Raw genomic sequence first — 25,040 nt, 5'->3', positions numbered from 1 at the left:
TATCAAACCGTTAACAGAAACCCATAGCTTTGGATATACTAGGCTCACAGACAGAAGTATAATTATCAAACTGACAGAAGGGACCAGAAGCAAAAGCAAACACTTGATTATGGTTACTGGGAATCATTAAGACCTCAAATGGGTGAGTTTTGTGGAAGATTTTTTTGTTTTAAGATTTTATTTTTTCCTTTTCCTCCCCAAAGCCCCCTGGTACATAGTTGTATATTCTTCCTTGTGGGTCCTTTTAGTTGTGGCATGTGGGACGCTGCCTCAGCGTGGTTTGATGAGCAGTGCCATGTCCGTGCCCAGGATTCGAACCAACGAAACACTGGGCCGACTGTAGCGGAGCGCATGAACTTAACCACTGGGCCACGGGGCCAGCCCCGTGGAAGATTTTTACACTTATAAGCCTTAGTTGTCCACTTGCCCACCCTCTCCCTAACTTATTCAAGACACTCCTCAAGCGTCATGAGCTATTCTTCTTCAACCAAGTCTTAGTCTTACACTTTCCTTTGCATTTATCCCCACTTTAAAAGCTCACCAACTCCAGGGTTTTCACTCACCGCATAAACGGTTCATTTATTTCAATCCCTGACCTCAATCTCTCCCAATCCATTGCTTTGAACCCTAGGTTTCAACCTTTCATTTCACTGGCCAACAATGACCTTCATGCTCATAAAAATCTAATTTCATAAATTAGATTGCTCAGGATCCTAAGAAAATAGGCTTCTTTGTTCCTATGCTATTTCTGCTAGAGTAGGATATCCTTATCAAATCAAGTATTTCAATGGGAAATGGGATTAAAGAAGAAAGCTTCAAACACTCAATAACAATGTAATTTTCCCAGTAGAAATTTCAATAATAATTAAATATCTATATATTTAAGAGTTAAATATCTATATCTATACAGATAGATATAATCATATAAACATACATGAGTCAGTCACTATTAAAGATTGATTATATTATACTTGAAAGTAAAAGCTTTCTGTTCCAATCATCGCCAGCAAAGATTTTTAAACAGCCTTCTCCCAAGTCCACCATCCACCACTGTCTAAACTGAACACAGAGCAACCCAAACAAAGCAGAAATGTTGCCAGTAGAACAGCTGACATTCTCACCTCACCACTGGGAATTCCAGAACATAATAAGGTTACTACCAATTGTGAGCCTCTTAAAGTAAATGAAGTTTCTTAATTAATTAACGATAGCAAACCATACTTTTAAAAAACCTAACAGTACAGAAAAAGAAAACCTGGAATACTTTTGGTTTTTCCACTCCACTAAACAATAATCCTTGCTTTCTTTAAAATGCTTCACATTAAATTACTATGCCTCTCCTGATTAATTTTCCCAATTTTTATAAATTCAATTATTTCTATCTGCCTTTGATACTTAAATATTTGATTATAGGTATATATGAATTTAGTTTACATTTATTACAAAAGGATATCCTTTTATGTGCTTTTATTGAAGTTATTTTATTGTTTTCTTCTATAGATAATAAGGCTCTCAAAGTTGGGAACTGTATTTATATATGTACTCATGAATGTGTGTGTTCATACACTCACACGCAATGATAGCATTTTGCTAACCCAATGAAAACTAGGCTCCTCTTCCCCCTTCCCTGACAAAGTTGTATACAATGCTGGGTCACGGACTCCCTGAAGGCCAGCCATGCACCCCTCCCCCCAACACACACACACACACACACACACAGAGGTTATGAATCCCTAATTCATCTGTTTAAGCTCCCCCTATGATATGAACCAGAAACATAGAAACATTTTCCAAAAAATAAAATATCTAAAAACATAACACTACAAATTCTTTCAGCAAATATTTATTGGGCACCAAAAAAAGCATATAATCATCAACATCCAAAAACGTGATGCTCAGCATTAAGGTTGCTGCTACAAATCTGACAAGATCAACTCTTCAGCCTCTGATTGGCAGTTTTTCTTCCTCCTTTCCCCAAGATTAAACTGCAGCCAATTTTCATCCAGCCAGTGATAGATACTCTTCATCAACAAAGGAAGGAGGATTAAGCAAGACTGACAAATAAAGCTCAGAATTCATAGTGGGATTGCAAGAATGATAGACTAGATCAATGAATCATGTTCCTAAATCAGAGATGCTTTAGGGAGAAAAAGGCAAGGACAGAAATCGCTGATTATATAGAAGCCATATGGTCCCTTCCATTCATGGTTAGCACAGTCCAGAAACTGCTTATGAAGCTGTTTTTTAAAATAACCGCCAAGATTCTAACAAAAGCTCCTACCCTTTATGGAAATAGAGAAATTGAGGCTGGAAGAACATGAGAAAAGCCAGATTTACTCAGGCCTATTAACAAATTTTCGACCCCACGCCCACCCTCCATCCCATGCCCAAGAAGGGTTCTTCACCTGTGTTCTATCTTAGTAGTGCCAACAATTTCCCTGATGTCAATAAGCAAGAAGTCCATAAATAGTACATTTTGACAGCTTCAGATATGCAGAGCACCATCATAAGGGCAAAAAATACGGCAGTGAAGAGAAGGCTGGGCGATTCAAAAATACTGACAACGTCCCTTTACTTAGGAATCTTAGAATCTAATGGATAAAGAAGAGAAAGGTAAGAGTTTTACCCTGGCAGAGTGAGCTAACACAACAGATACATTGCTCCTCTATTTCTCAATTGAAATTAGAAGTCTAAATTAAGAGAAGATGAAAAATATTTTCCAGAACAAATGAATTTTCATTATGTTGTATCTCCTTGGGGGGAACTAATTATCCTGATGACAGAATACACTTTGCTTTACAGAAGGTCTGGGGTGGCGTGAGCCTCACTCACAAAGGTCTCTTAGCATTAAGCGCTAATCTATGTCTTGAGATTATTCACTACCTAAGCTATGTCTCAAGTGATTTAAAATAATTAAAAACTCCAATGAAAATAGACTCCAAGACCAGCAAATCACCATTTAGAAAAGAAGCTTCCTTTTCTAAGGAAAGAAATTTTGGCTTATCTCCAAAGCAGACAAGCACTTTAAATATTTGTTCAGCCACTGAATATCTTTTAGATATTTATTGGAGAAAGATTGAATAAGTAATAATGCAGGAACAAAAAATATTGCCGTGCTTCTAAAACATACTCCCAGCAAACACTTACAACACATACTCTGCATAGCAAATAGGCCACTAAAGAATCAGGCATCTCAGGTTCTTGCATTTTCAGATTTTTTGTTCTTCCACTTCTCTGAATTTTCCATTGCCATAATAGCAATCTCAGAATTAAAATCAAAAGATATTTTTTTTTTACATGTAATTTCACACTCCCCCACCCCGGCTTTGCTGTCAAGTGTCTGACCCTGGTTTGATAATCTCATTTCCTGAGAATCAAAAAGCTGGAAATTTAAGCTTCCTAGAGTGTTAATTGCGGCCCTGCTCCATTGCTAATCAAAAAATTGGATGTTTTGCATGAAAATGCTTCTCTAATTAATTCTCAGTCATAAATCGCCCCGGTTTTAATAACCCCTCCTTGATTGGATAGCCTTTGAAGAGACAGTGCAGCTAATCCGCTAAACTAGAAAAAACACACGCAGAGGAAATAATAAGCGGGCTTACAAGGTATGAGCTAGATGATTGCATTAATACCGTCAAGCCAAAAAAGTGTCTCCTTTCCAGGCCTTTCATGCCTCACCCTGCACCCCAGTAAAATAAGTCATGAAACTAGAAATCATGAACAAAGGTAACTGTCACAGAGGTCACACATCAAAAGTCACATCTTTTCACCCTCCTTCCAGAAAACAGCTATTCCTATCATTTTTTTTAAAAGAGGTTTCCCTTGACATTTTTTTTCCTAGAAACTGGAGATCCAGCAATGTCCACTTGTCACATTGTCTATTTTAATAAGACAGGGTTTTTGCTTCCCCCTTTCCCTCTGCTTCTGACTGACAATATATTATCATACATATCTCTAAGAGGTGCTGAACTGAATTTTCATTATCCAAAATGTCAAGATTCGTTTTTGTCATCAGAGAACACAGCTGGTCTACACCAGCAGCCCTTTGATTAATTCAAATGGAACAAGTCACCTATACATAACTTCATTTTCCCTAGACCAGGTCTTGCATTCTGCAAGTTTTAATTTACAGCTTGTCAGTTTAAGATACCATTTTCTGCCATGGTGGCACTCAAAGAAAAACAGAGTCTTAATTAGTGGCATTTTGCATTAGTCCTATGATTACTAATAAGATAACAATTGGGGATTTTTAGCTTCAGAGTAGGACTTGTTTAGAACTCACTCACTGCTGTTTAGTAATATTATACAAACTTGTGGAAGATGCTGGATCTATATAGATGCACAACAGTGAGTACTTTTAGTAAGCACTATTTTTAACATATAAACAAATATACAGTTGTCCCTTGGTATCCACTAGGGATTGGTTCCAGGAACCCCCACAGGTACCAAAAGTCCAAGGATGCTCAAGTCCCATACAGTATACAATGGCGTAGTACCATGAATACAGTTGGCCCTCCATATCTTCAGGTTTCGAATCCACAGATATGGAGGGCCAACCATATATGCGGATTTCCAGTTGACCTGTAAAACAGCTATCTGTTTTCCAGGTGACCTGTAAAATAGTTATATCTATACTTAAAAACTTCATGGAGGTAGATATAAAAAAAGTTATTCCAAAAGAAACAATATAAAATGACAGGTCTGGAATAATTATTGCAACAAGAGAAAAAGGATTTGAGGTGATTCTATCTTGCATACAGAATGCTCAAATTCACAGCTGTATAGCCTTCTACATCAATAAAATATTACAATAAAAATGTACAAACCACCACAATGAAATAGCACTATACACACACAAAAGCATCTGAAATTAAAAAGACCGACAAGTCTAAGTGTTGACACACACTGCTGGTGGGAATATAAAATGATACACTCACTTTAGAAAACTGGCAGTTTCTTAAAAAGTTAAACAGACACCTATCACATGATCCACCAATCCCACTCCTAGGTATTCCCAAGGGAACTGAAATATCTATCCCCCAGAAAGACTTGTACACGAATGACACAAATGTTTATAGCAGTAGTCACGATAAGCAAAAACTGGAAACAACCCAAACATGCATCAACAGCTGGAAGGATAAACAACATGGTATATCTATATCTATTCTGGTAGATCCATACAAGAGAGTACAACTCATCAATAAAAAGGAAAATACTACTGATATATACAACAATATGGATGAATGTCAAAATCATTATGTTGAATGAAAGACGCCAGTCACAAAATTGTATACTGTATGATTCCACTTATATGAAATTTAGAAACTGCGAGCTACTCTATCATGAAATAATCATTTTAGTAGTTACGTGGGGCTGGGAATGGAAGAGAAACAGACTGCAACAGGCCATAAGGAAACTTCTGGGTGATGAAAATGTTCTGTATCTTCACAGGTGTACATATCTATAAAAACTCATTAAATTGTTAATCTTAACCGAATGTGGCCTTTTGTACGTAAATTATCTCAAGGAATAAATTGCACAAGCCATTTCAAACGCAAGTTATTTTGCAAACCCTATCTAATAAAACTCTATTGTATTAATTGTTCAACTCCGTCATTTTTGGTTATGTGACTTTGGTCAAGTTACTTAACCTCTATGAGTCATGGTTTTCTTAGCCATAAAAAATTAGAAAATAAGGCCTACTTGACAAAATGATAATTACACATATACTCAAAAAAATGCCATCTTAGTAAGTTTACCCTCTTCTCTCAAATAAAACTAGATTTCCTTATCTTCTTTAATATAATTTAATCTATGATATATTCATATATCTCTTCAAGTATTATTAACATATTGGAAAAAGCTCTAAACTTGGAGAGAAAAAACAAGCTTCTGTCTAGTTCACCACTTGGTTAAGGTGTAATATTGTACTCCTTTTCATTTGTAAAAATCATGAATATTGATTAGGCGCTTATTGTATGCTAGACACTGTACTAGGAGCTTGGTATGAAAGGTAAACTCAACTGACACCGTCCCTGCTAGCATGGAACTTAAAATGAATAATAAATACACATTTTAAACAAACAACAAGTAATTCATTGAATAATTATAAGCATGCCATGTGTTACAAATAAGGAAACCAGCCTTGTCTGGGGGGAATTTGAAAAAACAAACAAACCAAAAAAAGTTTCCCCAAGGAAGTAATAGTTAAAAGGATAACAGGAGATACTCCACGTAAAATTTTTAGAATACTGATTGACACATGGTGAATACTTAATAAGCATGTGTATTAGTTTTCTACTGATGTATAACAAATTATCACAAATTTAGCAGCTTAAAAAATACAAACTTATTATCTCACAATTTCTGTAGGTCAGAAGTCCAGGCATGGGTTAGCTGGGTCCTGTGCCCAGGGTCTCACTGGGCTGAAATCAAGGTGTCAGCTAGGATGCCAACCTTATCTGAGGCTTCGGGTCCTCTTCCTAGCTCATTCAGAGTGTTGGCAGAATTCAGCTCCTTGTGGTTGCAGGACACGGGTCTTTATTTTCCAGCTGGCTTTTGGACAGGGGTCATTCTCAGCTTCTACAACCACCCTCAGATCTTTGCCACATGGCCCACTCTTCTCACAAGAATTACTTCTTCAAAGCTAGCATCTGCTACTGCTCCTTTTCTCTTTTAAGGACTCACTTGATTAGGTCAGGCCCACCAAGGATAATCCCCTTTTTGATTAAGGAAAAGACAAACCATTAGGGACTTTAATCACATCTGCAAAATCCCACTGCAGTTACTATGTAATGTAACCTAATCATGAGAGTGATACTCCATCATATTCACAGATCTGGCCCACACACCAGGGGAGGAATTATAAAGATTGTGGGTCATTGGGGTCATTTTAGAGTTCTGCCTACCACCAGTGGGAATATCATTAAGACACATGTAATAAAGATATAATTCAAAATAAAAAGCCATCAATCAAGAAATGGCAAAGAGGGAAGAGAGAAGATATCCTTCCATTCCATCTCAAAAGTGCTAACAGATTAGTAGGTGATTTCTAGCAAGAAAGACCACCCAAGGATTCTGGGTAAAACTATATATACACAACCACGACTTCCTGGGAAGAACACAAGGTCACTTCACTATGAAAAGCTGTATGTTAAATCAATGAATCAGGATATAGCCTGTAAACTAAATAATCATATCCAGATACTCCTATCAGACTGAGGGGGAAGGGAAAAGTGGCAGAAGAAGGGAAAGCTTAGAGATTCTTTTTTAAAAGAAATAAGGCAGACTACACGTGCACCAGAATGGTGAAAACTTAACAGGCTGATAAAATCACGTTAGCAAGAATGTAGAATAACTGAAATTCTCATACAATTTCTAACTAGTCTCTACAACTGTAAAATGCCTGTTCGTATCTTCTAAGGATGAACTTATGCCTATCTCATGACCCAGCAAGTCCACTGCTAGGTTTATCCTCAAGAGAAATGAGGGCGTATGCACCAAATTGTTCATAGCAGACTGATTTATCATAGCCCCAAAGTGGAAATGATAAATGTCTATTACAAGAGAATGAATAAATTGTCCTATAATTATACAATGGAATATACTGCAATAAAAACAAACTGATACATACAATGACAAGAATGAATCTCGCAGACATTATATTGAGCAAAAGAAGCTAGACACACAAGACATTGTATGATCCTATTTACACCAAGTTAAAGAATATGCAAAACTAAGGGATAGCATTAGAAATCAGAATAATGGTCACCTTGAAGGGATGGAACCGACTGGAAAGTGGCATGAGAAGACCTGGCTGCTGGTTACACAGGTGCACATATATATGAAAAAATTTAGCTGTACATTTAAGGCAAGTGCACTTTACACACTTCACTTCAGGTATATTCTACCTCAATAAAAAGTGAAATATAATAAAATGATAGCAATAATAAAGAAAATAATATAGAAAAAAAGGAAGAAAGAACAGAAAGGATTTAGTTCATAGGGAACCAAAGCTCATGTGTTAGACACAATTTCTGTTTATACAGTGTATATGATCATTTCTAAAAGTATTCGAGACAGCTCCAAGTTTCAAAGTGTAAAATGAAACAACTATAGCTAAAAACTAAGCAAATTCCGTCTTAACTTTTGCTAATTATTATCCTCTTGGGCAATTTATTTGTCTAAAAATGTCCTGGAAGTGAAGGTAGAAAAAAAACCACACTATGGTGTGGGGATGACAAAAGATTTCAATTTCTTAGAAGACCAAATTCTGTATCTATTGAGTTAATCAGAGTAAATAGTTTAGAAATGATAAGAGTCAACCACTCGATTTAGATGTTAAAGAATTCCTGTGGCAAAAATTCTTCTTGAGAAATATTAAAAAATGATTCCGTGAGATATTTAAGAGGAGCTGGAATTTCCGATCCAGTAGGAGTCGTGAATCTAGAAAGGGTGGATAGTTATACACAAGTAAATGGTTTGTCCCACCAACAGCCTGGCTGTTATCAGTCCTCTTTCTGTAGCCATGCTGTGAGGAAAGATGTCCATAAACAATTCACTGCTCACCTTCCAAGCCAGGTCAAAAATTTCCCTTTCAGATTAGACATAATCGTTTTTTTTTTTTTTTTAAAGATTTTATTTTTTTCCTCTTTCTCCCCAAAGCCCCCCGGTACATAGTTGTATATTCTTCCTTGTGGGTCCTTCTAGTTGTGGCATGTGGGACGCTGCCTCAGCGTGGTCTGATGAGCAGTGCCATGTCCATGCCCAGGATTCGAACCAACGAAACACTGGGCCGCCTGCAGCGGAGTGCGCGAACTTAACCACTCGGCCACAGGGCCAGCCCCCATAATCGTTTTTTTTTTTTTAACCTGTTTCAGTCATACATCTTTTATGGTTTTTAAGACTTTACATTGTTTTCAAAAGATCATTTCAACTTATTTCCCTTTATGGTACTAATTTGCGATCTCTGCAACCTCTAGGATTTTTTAGGTTAAGAATTGTTAGCAAATCGTGAGTTAGAGTCTAACTGCTTTCTTTATTTTTTGTTTTCACAAGTAGCAAGGAAGTGATTTCATACTGGAGGCCAGAGGTGGCAAAAAACAGAGTACACACAACATGGTCAAATGCTCAGATGTAAAGTGGTTAATTCGTAAGTAGGAGGAATGTCTTTTCCATTTTAACTTCCTTTTTTGCCATATACTAATCATTCTAAATTATTTGTGTAAAACAGTGAAGAGTTAGTGACAGTGAAGATCAAAATAATTCTGAAGAGAAATGGCCACTTTCATCATTGCCATGAATATTCATCTCGGGTGGATCTAGGTGGGAGCAGCAGATCTCTAAAGAGTCACCCAGTGCTGTCCTCTTGGTTAGAGATATCTGGGAAGTGCACCCAGACTGTCACAGTGGATGCCACTTAACATTACAAGATTGGGATGATCATTAAGGTAAACATGTTTTCTCAACACTCTAAGGACATGGTAAAAAAAGGAAAACAGAAAAAAACAAGAGTTTCTAAGGACATTCTAGGGGATTCTACTTGAATTTATTCGTCCACTAGCATACTTATTCATTCATTCACTTGAAAAAAATTTATTGAGTGTCTCCTATGTATGAAAAATGACACTAGGTGCTGGAGAGTGACAGATAAATTAACAGTAGTTAACAACTAGTCAGTACTTAATATATGCCAGACACAGTTCTAAACATTTTATACGCGTTAACTCATTTCCTCCTCACTATGGTCTCATGAGATACGTATATCATATTCACGGTTTATAGAAAATGAAACTGACACACGAAGGAGTTCATTTGTCCGAGGTCACCCAGGTAGTAATCTGACTGCAGAGACACACTCTGAACCTCTAACTAGTCCTCAGACTCAGATGTCTACACACAGATAGTGACCAAGTGGCTGAGACTCACGAACCTAGCGCTTTGGACTGAAGGAAAGTCACAGAAATCATTTAACTTCTCTTTACAATTGAGAGAGCTGGTTAAGTGACTTGCAAACTCACAGAGCGAGTTATTAAGAAAGATAGATGTCAGCTTTATTTTAATAATACTAAAAGACAGGGTAGATCTAGGAATAAAAACTAACGGACTCATATTCTTCAGACTAAAATGGGCAGTAAAAGGAACAGACCAACCAAAGCCTGGAAAGGAGAAAGCAGTATATGGAGTTTAAAAATAGGAGGAGGAGGGAGGGAAGACAATCCTAACTCCAATACTCTGGACTTAGGAAGGAGAATGGTGACGGTAATCATAAACTGCTGAATGCCTTAGACGTGAGGGAGTTAATAACAGATTAGATTAGTTAGGTTAGATATGGTTAGATTAGATTAGATACATCTAAACAAACTAAAAGAGAACCACAAAAATATATGTTACAAAAAAGCCACCCTCACCCCCACCTAACACTCCATAAAACCTACTCCTCTTCCTATATTTCCCAATATTAACAAATAATATCATTATCTACCCAAGTTACCAGGTTGGAAAACTGGGAATCAGCCAAAACGCGTATCTCTTGCTCAAACTCCACATAGAATGAGTCTTCATGTCTAAATGATTCTACTTCAAAATTAGCTTTTGGTTCTACTCCCACCTTTCCATCCTCACTGCTCTTACCCTTCTAAAAAGCTGGCATAGTTTTCTACAAACTCTATAAACTGTGTAAACTCTAACCTGAAGTAACAACACACCTTGCCTCCTTGTCTCCAACCTCAGTGCACTCAATTCAGCCTCCACATAGACACGGGAATACTTTCTCTAAAATGCATATTTGATTACGCCACTCGCGAGCTTTAAACCCTTAGACGACTCCCTATCACCCATATGAAAAACACCATGCCTTCTTGCTGTTATACCAGGTCCCTTGAGATCTGCCCACCTGTCACCCTTGTCTAGGTCAAATCTTCCTCATACACTCTGTGCTTCAACCACAGCAAACTGCCTACAGCTCCATGAAGCGCTCACACATCTGCGTGTTGTTTCACATCTCCCTCCCTGCAGTGAGCACCCTTCCCCTGGTCAGTCTGGTTAACTCATCTTCCCAATTTCAGTAGAAAGATTCCTCTTTTGTAACACCTTCTATGGTTCTCCCTGGGAAAGTTAAGTGTTTTCTCCTCTATGGTCCCCAAAGTACTTATAACGTTCATTAAAATTCTATTTGCATGTCTTGTCCTCCATGGCACCTAGAATTCTCCCATATGCAGATGTTCCAGAAGGAGGGCCTAGAACACAGTTGGTACAGAAATGTTGACTGTATGTTGTCACCTCCTATATGTCATTTGATACTTACAACAACCCTAAGAAACAGGCAGGGTAAATGTTGCTAACTTCATTACACAGATGAGTAATCCAGGGCACAGAAAGGCAAAGAGACTTGCCTAGTAAAAGCAGGATGAATAATAGGTACTCCTTCCACTAAACCGTGATGCTCCCCAAGCTACTCAAAGCACAAACAGCCGCACCAATATTCCACATACGAGCATCACTAACCAACTGAACAGGGATATGTAAATTAGTTAACTGGTGCTGAAATCAGACATTAATGTGCAAACAAACAGGGACTTATTTGAGCTAAGTGGGCATGAATATGCAAATGAACTGGCTGCAATTCAGAAGATGTCATCACAATTCTAGGAATGAACATCCTATATTATGACTATTATAATATTCATGTAGCATTCACACATACTATCATATATTACTGTAATATGGGCTTTTGGAGTTTAAAATTGTGGTGAAGCCAAAAGTAACTTGATGTATATTTTCATCCACACCATAATTACAAGCTGGAAATCAGATGTGAGCACACAGAATTCTGCAATCTCCATACAGAACCAAGCTGCCATTTGCAGTCCAAGCTGAACAAGGTACTTTGGAATTAGATTAGGAATTAGGTTAGAATTAGGTCCTTCATGATCCAGCCCCTGCCAATATCTCCAGCCAAATCTACCATGCACAGTCTGATACAATACAATAGTTGCATTTAAAACAAAGTTAGGTTTCCTATAGGATTTTAAATAATAAAGTGGCATGGCTATACCACTTGAACACCACTCAGACAATCCAGTTTGTGATTACATTTAGCTTTTGCTCAACTATAATAATGACTTTTGGGGGGGGGGAGTGGGGATGACTTCTTTTTTTTTTTTTAAAGATTGGCACCTGGGCTAACAACTGTTGCCAATCTTTTTTTTTTTTTCTGCTTTATCTCCCCAAACCCCCCCCCCCCTTGTACACGGTTGTATATCTTAGTTGCATGTCCTTCTAGTTGTGGGATGTGGGACGCTGCCTCAACGTGGCCTGACGAGTGGTGCCATGTCCTCGCCCAGGATCCAAACCCTGGGCCGCCGCAGCGGAGTGCGCAAACTTAACCACTCGGCCACGGAGCCGATCCCAATAATCACTTTTATTTTCCTATCATGACCAGTACATCACTGGCTTCTATCAATTCTTAATCTCGTAACTGTTATGATGAACAATGGCCAAAGCCATTCACAATTTTGGTGTCTTTTCAGGAACAATCTTTTGTTCCTGAAAGTAACAAATTATAATCAGTAGAGGTCTGCATACATAAACTACCTACCTTATTTAACACAAAGAGTTATATCCAATTCATGTTATAAAATGAGAAAAGCCTATACTCTCACACTTTCATACATTTATCCTTGTCATGCCACTGCCTGAAATGCCCACCCCTTCTTTCTTTATCTGGAAAGATTCTCTTTCTCTTTTACAAGCAGCTTGAACCTTAAGTACTTATGAAAGCTTCCCTGCCTTTCCCAGCAATTGTATACACATCTCAGTTACATATATATACAACTCCATCATAATGGGTATCACAGAGCTGTGATCACTTATTCGCATGTTGAATTAATTAGGATATAAGTAAGGCTGCAAGTAACAAAGAACCAAAATACTAATGACAAAAGACAGAATTTATTCCTCTCTCATCGAGGATGGTACAGTGGCTCTGGTCATCAGAGGAGCGACACTTCACAGTATCAGAACCCAGCTCCTTCTATCTCATTACTCTTCCAGCCCTACAATACTGCCTCACCTGCATGGTCTAAGACGGCTCACCACTACATTTCATTCATATTATGTGTATGAACACCTTCACACATGCACAGGGCTGGAAGAGAAGAAGAGTCCTTCCTTTTAAATGTAAGACCTGAAGTTACACACATCACTGTCACTCACATTCTGTTGGTTAGAATTAAATTATGTGTCCATGGGTGGCTGCAAAAAAAGTTTAGAAATATTTGTATTTTGGGTAGCCATGTGTCCAACTAAAAATCAAGGGCTCTATTAATATAGAGGAAAGGGAGAACAAATACTGTCTGTGACACATTCATGGCCCCTTTCTGTTCTTTTGCCTTTCAAAGGCAAAACTTGGTTCTGCTTACTACAGTATCCTAAAGGCCTAGTGAAGTGTCCAGTACAAATAAATATAACAAATCTATACAGATTCAATACGCAAACAGAAAGTCCTGGAAAACACAGGAAACAAAAGTAGAATAGCTGCTGACTTGACTTAATGCTGGGTTCTGACATCCCCAATGGAGGATGAGAGAGAGGAGAGAACAGGCAAGTTGGGGAGGAGCCCCCTGACCCTGAAGTTGTCTTCTCAGGAACAACTTAAAGTACAGTACTGGTTCAATAAAAATTTACAGCTTCAGCATGGACTAGGAGTTTCAATGGAATGGTGCAGGCCAAAGAACCAATCTAGCTCTCACAGAAAACTCCCCATTTGGTTTAGACTTCTAAATGAGAGCATCAGACTACACATATGATTTTCTCTTTGGAGATTTACGAGGGCTTTTTAAAAATTGTTATATTTATACTTTTTAGGAAATGTGTAATATATGAGAGTATGTGACATCTGTACAGTTTTAAAAATAATAAACAACAGTATTTCCATCATTTAGCTTAAGAAATAGAACAGCACTATTATCCTTGAAGCCCCATGTGCTCTTCTAATTTTATCCTTCTCCATCCTCTCCAAGGGCGATCTCTTTTCTGAGTTTTTTATTTATGCCCCCACCTTACCTTCTTTACATTTGCATCACACAAGGATGTATGCTTAAAGAAGATACTATTCAGTTCTGACTGCTCCTTACCTTCATAAACATGGAATTAGACTATATATATATTCTTATGTGACTACTTTTGAGAGTCAATCAACTTAATGCATAGTATAGTGCATTGATTTTCATTGCTACATAACATTCCACTATATGGCTATACCACAATTTATAAATCCATTCTCCTGTCTATGGTATTTATTTCCAGGTTTTTGTTATTCAAACAATGCTGCTATGAACATCCTCATCAATAGGTTTTGCCTTTCACATTTGAGTTCTCGACCAACCAAATTTTTATTTTCCTAAATGATGTAAGGTTCAAATCCAATGTCTTTTTTGCTTTATGAATAATCAACTGTCTTTACCCATTCTTGACTAGTTTCTCCTATCTCTACATGCTGGTGGTGTCATCTCTCTCCCACATCAAATTTCCCTTTGTACAGGGATCTTCTTCCGGGAGTCGTTAGTTTGCTAACGGTGCCTCAGGTGCCCCACAGGGGAGGGGAGAGGGGCCGATGGAGCAGGGGTCTAAGCAGGTGGGGTTCTGAGCCCCCAACCCCACTTAGTCAAACCGTCTCTACACTAATGTTTTCTATATTGAACTGTGAAATAAACCTTAAACAGAAGATGGGCTCTATGTCTGAAAAATGAGTTTGAAAAGTACGAGATTATGAGTTCTAAAGCACTTTCTACCATTAAAATCTATTGTTTTATTTTCTAGACATTATACTACATGCACGTTTATATCAGTTTCTTCTGAATTTTGATAATCAATCACTTCAGATAAGGTAATCTCTAACTATTACAATTCCTGAAAGAACTCAACCCTACACTTTGAAAATGTAAAATTCCTCATGAATTGTGTCTTACTGGGACAGTGAAAACTTGTTATGTAGCATTCTCATCAGTTTCTAATAATTACCTCCTTCACTGTATACCATAAATGTTTGTGGTCTTTTCTATTTTCTAAAATACCTCAAGTCAGAATTCGTTGTATCATATAAACTACTAGAGTTGCAAAAAATATAATTTCTTAATCTCCTAAAGAAAGTCTAAGAAAATGAGCAAAGCTGTTATTTTTACATTAAAAAATTAAAGTGAACCAAATGATTAAAAATATGAGAAGGTAACTTTAAAATTTTCTTTTACATCATGTTAGGAGTTTTTATTTTTTCATTCTTAGTTTAAAAAAACTTAATTGAAGTATAAATATACATAAAGAGAACTGCATATGTATCATTTTTAAAGCTCAATACAATGAATGAGAATTCAACAGCATTCCTTCTTTTCTCACATCTGTATGGATAAATGAATAAATGAGCAGAAAAGAAGTTTTCTAAAAATAAAGTTATATGCCCTCAACCAGATTTCTGTGATGACGAAGGATCTTTCTCAAGAGCGAGGCTCTCAGGCTTTACTAAGGCTTTGTGATGGCTATTTTGCACTCTCAAGATCATTTTCTCATGACCTCCAGGCTCTTCCACATGGCTTGGCTACCAGTGGTTTGTCCACTGGGTAGAGAGAATGTTGTATGAACTAGAATTAGTCAGAAAATAAATCCATTTTATATAAATTGAACCCACAAACGAAGAACATTTTAAAATAAATATCTACATTGCACAGATTAAGGCTAAAGGTGGTATACTCAATAACAGTCTTGGCATAAGGAATATTTTTATTTCTTAAATGATTTGAAATAATGCATTAGTCTGTTCATGACCTGAAGAAAGTATATTTATTACTCACTACTTCTTAGGAACAGATAAAGAAATTAGCATTTATAAAAATTCCATTATAATTTCATTATAAGACAAATCTTACATGTAAGTAAGTTAAGATCAATCTTTTAAAAAAGAATTGAAATATACAAAAAGAAGGGGAATCAATTTTTATACACTATTTTATAATCTAAAACAGAAGAGATAACTATGAAAGATTAAGGTTATTTTGAAATAATTATACGCAATTTTAAGAAGAAAAAAATGTACTTTTTTTCATGTCCCCAGCATACTGTTACATAGTTACTAACAAAGTTATTAAGCAAATTTAAAGGACTACAAAGAATTTTTTAATCAAATTTCAGGATATAAAGCTTTTACAAGTGCTTCTTATACTGAAGACTGTGGAACAAGTGGAGAGTATGAGCGTGAAATTGTTGTACCTCACTTTAGCCAAAACATCCTGAAAACCTGTGCACAAATGAAATCTTGCTTTAAATGCTCCATTACAGAACAGCTTGCTGTTTAAGAGATGCTATTATAAATCCTTTTGTAAAAAGGAGAATCAACTCACAGTTGATCTGTATCAGACATTGCCTTACCTTAAGGCAAGGCACCTCCAAACAGATTAATTACATACAATATCATTAAGCATTCACAACCCCAGTCACCAACAACCCATCAGAGAGAAAAACTCAGAAAATTCAGGTCAGGTCTATATAAAAGCCCAGTTTTCCCTGATGCCAGTACTTCCATATTTACTATGTAAAGCAAATCCTCTTAGAGAAGTCAATTCTCAAGTGGTTGGAGCTTTACAGACTATTTTAATGTCAGGGCTATAGAAAGCCACTCATTAAACTAATGGGAATAAAAATGGCACTCTAAAAGTAATATTTTAGAGTACAAACATAAGTACTGAGTAGCTCCAAGACAGAAAAAAAACTGTAATCAAAACTGACTATACATTTCTACTTGGATCAATGACAGCTAATGTACTCTAGCCATTTGTACTTTTATTATCTTTAAAAATAAGCCAAGACAAAGCACAGGACTCTTACTCTACATGTTACTTAACTCTCACTAACATTACTCAGATAAGTAAGGCTTATACCTGCACCTAAGGAGATAGTGAGGATAGAGGTCTTCTCCATCACGTGTTTTTTAAGTGCCTAATTCAAGTCAAGCATTGTCTGAGGCACTGGAATGCACTAATGAATAAGTCTTGCATTTTGGGTATTTTGAGGGAAACACAGAAAATTAAGGAGTTAACAACACATGTACATATTAAGAAAAGTGTTATGAGGAAAATAAAAGGCATGTTGTGATAAAGAATGACAAGATGGGGGGCAAGATACTGGAGGAGGTCAGGAAACAATAAAGAGATTTGGGAAGGAGAGCAGATCTGGAAGTCATCTGCACCCAGGCACTAAGCAAAGCTTGGTTTTGGCTGAGATGACCTGGGGAGAGTCTACACAGTGAGCACAGGAAAGACCCCAGGACCAAACCATGAGACACGCCAACTGCGCCTGAGAAGACTCAGAAAGAACGTGAGGAGGAGAAAAGGGAAAGAGCTGCTGCAAGATCAAGTGAGAGGAACACAGAAAAGCAAATCTGCCACATCTTCGAATCTGCCAAGATGGAGGTCACTGGTGACCTTGAGGAGAGCCAACTCAGTGGGACCATGAGACTGGAGGGGGGGAGAAAACAAGAGATAAAGAAGTGAACACAGTTCTCCTAATTCCACAAAAGAATCATTTTAATATAAATCAATTATAGCTATATTTGAAGTTTTCCAGAGTTTTAATATCTACTTTTATAGTCAAAACAGCTCCCTAAAGTAGTCAGAACTGATAACAGCTCTATTTGTCAAATGAGAAAAACGAGACACAGTGGGACTGATTAACCTAAGAGCTTATTTTGGTCATGAGCAGTATTTTGATTTTTTTTTAACCCTCGTGAGATAGCATGTTCATCAGTTATCTTATCCTCCTGAAGAATCACACATTAAAACCGAGAAGCTACATTCAAGCTAAACATTCATTAAAACTACTATCTTTCTAACCTATGGCACGGCTATCTAAGCAGTACAATGAAGCAGGAGAGATGCTCAAAACAACAGGAAGTCTATGATTAACGTAGACACACACACAAGTTAGACTTCCACCTGTTATCTTGCACACTTTGAAACAGCATCCCCACCTCCTCAGCCCAATTGCCAACAGCAGACTATATAATGAACCATCTGTACCCTAACAGTTAGAGCCAACTGAGATGGGTTGATGATACCAAAGAAACCACATTTTTTCATTCTTTTTTCCCCTTGTGTGTTGTTAGGTTGAATAACATTTTTAATTGCATGATAAACTGCAATTTGTTGGCAGGAATTTAACTGTTCTAAAATTTGAGCTTTTTAATATTACTTTGATGGTCTTTCTGGTGGATTTCCCCTGCAACAGAAGGAAAAGTTGACCCCATGAACCAAACCACTGGGAAGCGAAGCCTGCTGTGTGGCGTTAAGAAAAGAGACAAAAATCTTCTGCCAGTCTCTATGATTTGACTGAACTATTCAATCATGCCTTTTCAAGGATAAGCTGAAATGCAGATCTCACTGTGGTCCTTGGACCAGTCAGATTAATAGAATAACTGAAAAAGGATGGTCATTTTTAATGGAAAATAGGTGTGATTTTTTTCCTTTTATTCCTGTCGAAATATTAAAAGCATTCATCAGAGAAACTTTTGTTCCTGAATAAAACAAAATCAAACTCTTACAAAAAAATGATCAGCTGACCTATTCTCTCATCTAGCATGTGACATGGCAGCTCAGTTAAATTATTTTTTAATGATTATTATGAACATGATATGTTTGCTAACTACTTTCTCCCCTTGTAACCAGAGATAAATCCTCCTATTTTGCTGAATACTCATAAGTACAATAGACTATTGTCTGAAAGTTCCATTTTTCAATTAACTTTTTGAAGGATGGGAAAGTTCCTAGTTAGATTATAATGATTCTTCAATTAACCATCCTCATAGAATAAACTTCCTCTGTAACTTAGTTAGATTTTAAAATGTTTTCCAATTTCATATAGCAGTGTTGTCCTAGGCCACACAGCTCAAGGGCAGCATTTCTACTTAATGAAGTTATGTATAAATGCAGAGAGCAAAAACAGATCTCTGAACAGCCTCTGCTTCTCCTTAAACTTAAAAGCTAATGGGAACCCATGAAGCTGATAATGGCTGTCAGGGCCCCATCTCCTTGGGGGCCCATCGTACCTCTCAGTGGTAAGCTCAGCTATCCTACTTTAGACCTCAATTGTCCTCATTCATTCTGTCACCAGTATTTACTGAACATTTACTGTACCAGGCACTGTGCTAAGCTCAGGAAATAAAACAGTATTTCCTTCATGAAGCTTTTAGTTTTGTGGCAGACTCAGACAAGTGAGCATAATCCACAACGTAGTGTGGAAAATGCTCAGAAAGGGAACTCTAAAGATGTGAGCATACAGCAGGGGCCGCAGCCCCAGAGTGTGCGTATGGTAGGTTGGGGAGAGGAGGGACCAGCAGGGAGGGCTCATGAGAATAAGTGGCAATTAAATTTAAGTTGGAGGAGCCGGCCCCGTGGCCGAGTGTTAAGTTCACGCGCTCTGCTGCGGCACCCCAGGGTTTCGCTGGTTGGGATCCTGGGCGAGGACATGGCACCGCTCATCAGGCCATGTTGAGGAGGTGTCCCACATGCCACAACTAGAAGGAACCACAACTAAAATATACAACTATGTACTGGGGGGATTTGGGGACAAAAAGCAGAAAAGAAAAAAAGAAGATTGGCAACAGTTGTTAGCTCAGGTGCCAATGTTTACAAAAAAACATTTAAGTTGGAAAGCCAAGTAGGATTTAGCCAGACAAAGAGACAAATAGAATGCATACGAAAACTCTGACAGTACATCCACGCATCGCTTAATGGCAAGGATAAGTGCTGAGAAATGCATCATTAGGGGATTTTGTCATTGCGCAAACATCATAGTGTGTACCAACACTAACCTAGATGGTACAGCCTACTACACACCTAGGCTATACTGTACTAATCTTATGGGATCACTATTGTATGCATGGTCCGTCGCTGACTGAAACGCTGTTATGCAGTACACCCATGACAGTCCTAGCAATAATAACAATGTTTGAGAAGGAGGAAGGCATAACATTTACTATATGTCAGGCAGTTTTCTAAACACTATTCATAGCTTAGCTCACCTAACTATCACAACAATTCATGAAGTAGGTACCATTATTTCTGTCCCCATTCTATCCCATTCAGAGATAGGGAAACAGAGGCACAGAGGTTACGAGGCTAGTAAATGGGGAGCTAAATTTTAAATGTAGGAATTTGGGCCCAGAACCCTCTGCTCTTCATTGCTTTGCTACACTCTCTCTCAAGAGATCACAGACCACTGGTGGGGAGGGGCCTCATTGAAAACCATTCCACAGAGCTGGAGCACAGAGTGCTTACAATTCTCACTATCTAACAAAACAAAAGAAAGAAGCTAGTCATTTACCCATGTTGACTAATTATGATTGAATCTGAGTGAGTGACAGCTTTCACTCCTGTCCTATTAATTATATGGCTACCTTTTCATCTTTAAGTGTCAAATGAAAGGCTTCATTGTGGTGAGGATGTCAATAGTAGGGGAGGTTGTGTCTGTTGGGGGACAGGGAGTACATAAGAATTCTTTGTACTTTCCACTCAATTTTGCTGTGAAACTAAACTGCTCTAAAAAATAGTTTATTGGGGCCAGCCACATGGCCAAGCAGTTAAAGTTCCACGTGCTCTGTTTTGGCGTCCTGGGTTCATGGGTTGAGACCCCAGGCAAAGACCTACTCCACTCATCAGCCACGTTATGGAGGCATCCTGTCCTGCATACAAAATAGAGGAAGATTGGCACAGATGTCAGCTCAGGGCCAATCTTCCTCACCACCACCAACAACAACAAGTTTATAATTAATAAAAGAAAGAAATGACTAGGATTCAAGCTAAAAAAAAAAAAAAAAAAAAAAAAGGAAGAAAGAAATAAAGACTTTGTCCCCATTAAAGGAATTTCATATACTAGAAGCCAGATGGAGAGAAATTATGGAGGTAAATTTAAACAATTCCTTAAGCCAATTCTGAAATTAAAATTAGGGCACTGTGAGTACAGAAGATCTCTCTAGCCCCAGATAATCTGCTATGCCCATTAGGTATGATCCTAAGTCCCCCTCCTCCTTCACTCCTTGTCTGACAGTAGAATGGGTCACTCCTTCATTTGCCCCAATTCTAACTATTCTCGTACTCTTGGACTTTAGGACTCCAAGACATACATTTCACATCGTCCAGAATGTGTAACAACACTTTAACACATTTCTAGGCTTTTAGTTCTGTTACCTATACATATGAGCTGTGGTACTATTCCTGTGATATAAATATGAGAGAACATAGCAGAATCTTTGAGAAAACTTACAAGTATTTAGATTAATAATGAAGGTAGGAATGACTAGGCAATAGTCTTTAAATTCAGAAAGACTTGCTGGTTACTTCATAGTATTTTGATGTAGAACTATGATGAATCTTGAAAACTAAATATTTAATTGCATAGACTAGTCACTGCAAAATAGTCCAGGCCTCCAATGCTCAAAAACAGTGAAAGTGTTCCTATCAATCCCTCACAGAGAAAGCCCACAGTTCTAAAATAATTTAAATATCACTCCTTTCTCTCAACAACACTAGTAATACCATCTACTTAGTTGTTAGCATTTACTTCCTGATACTATTATTGAAATTCATGCCTTACTTACATACCTGAGGCTTTATCTTTTATTTCCTTGCCCTGACTTCCATCCTTTCCAAGGCTTAGAATGTCTTTAACTTGGCAGGTCCTCACAAATCTTTCTTAATTGATTACATTTACCATGATTAGCATCCTCTTTTCACAGAAGAAAATGTTAATGACTCTGATTTTTTTTTTTTTTTTTTTTTGCTGAGGATGATTCACCCTTAGCTAATACCTGTTGCCAATCTTCCTCTTTTTGCTTGAGAAAGATTTGCCCTGAGCTAACATCTGTGCCAATCTTCCTCCATTTTGTGTGTGGGTCACCACCACAGCATGTCCACCAACAAGTGGTGTATGTCAGTGCCTGAGAACTGAACCCAGGCCGCCAAAGTGCAGCACACCCAATGTAACCACTAGGCCATGGGGCTGACCCTTGGTTTTTTTTTTCCTTACTTAATTGAATTTACTTATTTATTTTCTAAGTATTTTGTCCTTCAGATTACAACTCTTCAGTAACCACACATGGGTATCAAATATTCTGTGCATCAAAGTCATGTTGATTCGAACATACTATTTAGAGGTATCCTTCTTGCCTTTACATCATGACAGGCTGCATTTGCCCTTTTCCAAAACTCAGGTACTCCTGCCATCTTTAAGCAAGAAAAGACTAACCTCACCTCTTTTTGCTTTGAGTTCCCTCTTGAATGGTAGCAGGTCTATAAATCCCATGGCCATAGTAATAGTTTTAATTGCTTGGCAGCAGATACTGGGAAATGATAGAAGAAACAGATCACCAAGTCTTTAAATCTTGATCTTAAAAAAAAACCCTGTGAATGCAGACCACAGACTCATACGCTATAAACATTTCAGACCTTCCTCCAGAAAACTAGTTTTTCCAGAGAAGCTCAATCACCCACCTTGAAGTTCTCCACTCCGACTGTAGAGCTCCCTTCTCTGCTCTCGCAAATAGGCACTCATACTGATGGCATGGGAGGACGATTCGAATCTGCAATGAAACGCAGGGTAAACAAATGGTTAGGTGGCAACAAATAGGTGGTGCCCAGCTATGTATCCTGGAAGTTCTACTCTAGGCTATGTGATGCTCCCTGACGTTCCATGACCAAGACGTTCTGGCTATTCCACAACAGGGCCAGGGCCAGCTGCCATACACCTTGATTTATGAAGAAAATTCCAGGATAACACTCCTCTGCAACAAGGTTTGGATCTTGTGCTCATTCTCCATTTCAACTGGTACAACTCTGATCTGTTGCAACTTTCTTTTGCCTCCAGAACACAATCATCCTTTGCCAGGATCCCTATACACACAGTAAGAAGGGTGTCTACAAAGTCATTCTTAAGATACTATCTAGCTCAAAAGCCTTCAGTGACTGTCACCTGCCACAACAGAAATCCTAGCTCCTCAGAGCAGACATCCTGCCTTTCTAATTCCCCCAGTTAGAAGGCTAGTACAAACGGCATGCTGGAAATGCTGCTGAATAACCACACCCTAGAAGCAAGGAACTCATGGTCTCTCCTTCAAAGTCCCCCAAAACGATATAGTTTCTAAATGGCTGCCACGTTTTTGACCTGCCACCTACCACACAAAATACTTTTAAAAATACCAAGGTACAAGCTGTTCGTTGACACCCACCCAGGAACTGTTTCAGAGGTTAGAAACAGGGAGGATAGGCTCATGATATAGAACAGGTCTCTAAAAGCGAAAACAATGAATACAAAACAGAAAAAACAAAAACAAATCAGAGTCTGAAGAGAAACTTGCAGGTAAGGAACAAAAACACAGGGAAAATTATGACTGTATCAAACAGCAAATCCTTTGATGTGCTAAGAAATTCCATTTCAAACCTGAGATTTTCAAAGTCAGAATAACAAGCTGACAGGAGAAATCCTTCAAAGAATTACTGTCACTAAGGGGTAAACAGCAACATAAGGAAAGAGCAACAGTGATAATGGGGTAGGTTTCTGGCAACAAGGTAGAAGCACCATCATTTTCTTAATTATGCCTTCTTTATCCATTCCTTAACAAGGAAGATGAATACCAAAATGAATGTCAGTCTGAGGCCAACCCCTGGGTTACTTGATCCTCTCTCTGCACCCTGCCAAGAACTAACAGGGTACTAACAGCCAGAAGGAAGGCAAAGTGTGCAGTACTTCAAAAGTGCCACCTGCCAGTCAAGTGCAGAAAAGAAGCCACTGACCTCTCCAAAGCATGCTGACAGCTATTGATCAGAAATGGCAAGGGAAAAAAATTAACTCTTGAGCAAAGAATAGAGAGGCACACATTACACAATAAGAGAGAACTTAAACACACTTAATTAACCTTGGCTAGGGGCAATTAAAGAGAGTAATAAAGTCCTTCATGGATGTGATAAAAACAGATTACAGGTTGCCAAATCTTACTCCTTTATGAGCTGATGTATTTTTGCTACTCAGGAATCCTTTTTATGTTTGCAACAAGTCACAGATTGATATAATTTTATAGTAAAAGAGGCACCAGAGATGATTCAGTCTCACCGCCTTATTTTATAGTCAAAGGAGGCCCTTTAAGACAGGAGACCTGTTCTGGCTCACACGGCTCATTAATGGTAGAATCAAGACTAGAAACAGGCAAATAATGGTCTAATTCTGTGTGGGTGATGAGTTTTTATTACTATGCAATAATAATAAATGTATGACAATTATTTAAGTTAATTTATTCATTTCTAACCATTTATATGTTTCCAATTCTCCAATCTCAGGACTGGCTAAATGTTTGAAAATGTCCCTGTGGTCTGAGGCTGAAAGTTAGGGGTGATGGTTGAGAGCATGAAATCTAAAAACCCTGAAATCCACTTTCTGCAATACACTCAGGTTTAGAATGGTAAGTTGAACTAGGGGGAGAACAAAAGAAAGAAAAGGCCTAAGGATTAGGCAGCATCTGAGGCAGTCTCAGTGGCCACTGTCAAACACCTTTTGCTTGCGCTCTCTCTCTTGCTTGCTGGCCTAGCCCCCATTCTATGCAGGTATTCTCTTCCTTGTTCCCTCTGCCCTCAGCAATGTGCTCAGGAAAAGCGGCTCCTCTCCAGCTCGAGACCTATCCCCAGAGAGGAACCCTGACCGGTTTAAGACAATAACCATGGTCAGCTTCCCCTTGCCAGTGACTGGTATAGGAACGGGCATTAGATCCGATCCTAGTTTTCTTGAGGAAAACTTGCAGAGGAGCTTTGTCACTGGCAGAAAAGCTTAATAAACGCTAAGTAGTAATAAGTTATTAATAAAAATGATTTTAAACGGTCGAGCCACTTGGGAAGACAGTTTGGTAGTGTCTTACAAAGCTCAGCATAGCCTTACCATATGATCCAGCAATCATGCTCCTGGTGTTACCCAAATGAGTTGAAAACTTACACAGAAACCTGCACATGTTTATA

At 38.1% G+C, this 25,040-nt stretch overlaps 1 protein-coding gene across 6 annotated transcripts in view; it reads right to left on the bottom strand.

Moving 5' to 3' along the window:
• EXOC4 (exocyst complex component 4) overlaps positions 1-25,040 on the bottom strand; it is a 738,285-nt gene that overhangs the window by 513,590 nt on the left and 199,655 nt on the right. For all 6 annotated transcript variants that reach the window (XR_011438236.1, XM_023640178.2, XM_005609413.4 and 3 more), the window contains exon 9: positions 22,533-22,621. Coding sequence is in view for 5 of the 6 variants with exons in the window: in XM_023640178.2 (XP_023495946.2) it covers positions 22,533-22,621 (89 nt within the window). In the remaining variant the exon portion in view is untranslated. The remainder of the gene's footprint in view (positions 1-22,532; positions 22,622-25,040) is intronic.

Source organism: Equus caballus, chromosome 4 (assembly GCF_041296265.1).
Source record: "Equus caballus isolate H_3958 breed thoroughbred chromosome 4, TB-T2T, whole genome shotgun sequence".
Classification (NCBI taxonomy): domain Eukaryota; kingdom Metazoa; phylum Chordata; class Mammalia; order Perissodactyla; family Equidae; genus Equus; species Equus caballus.
Note: the sequence above shows the minus strand (reverse complement) of the source record. Positions and strands in the feature narration are given on the sequence as shown.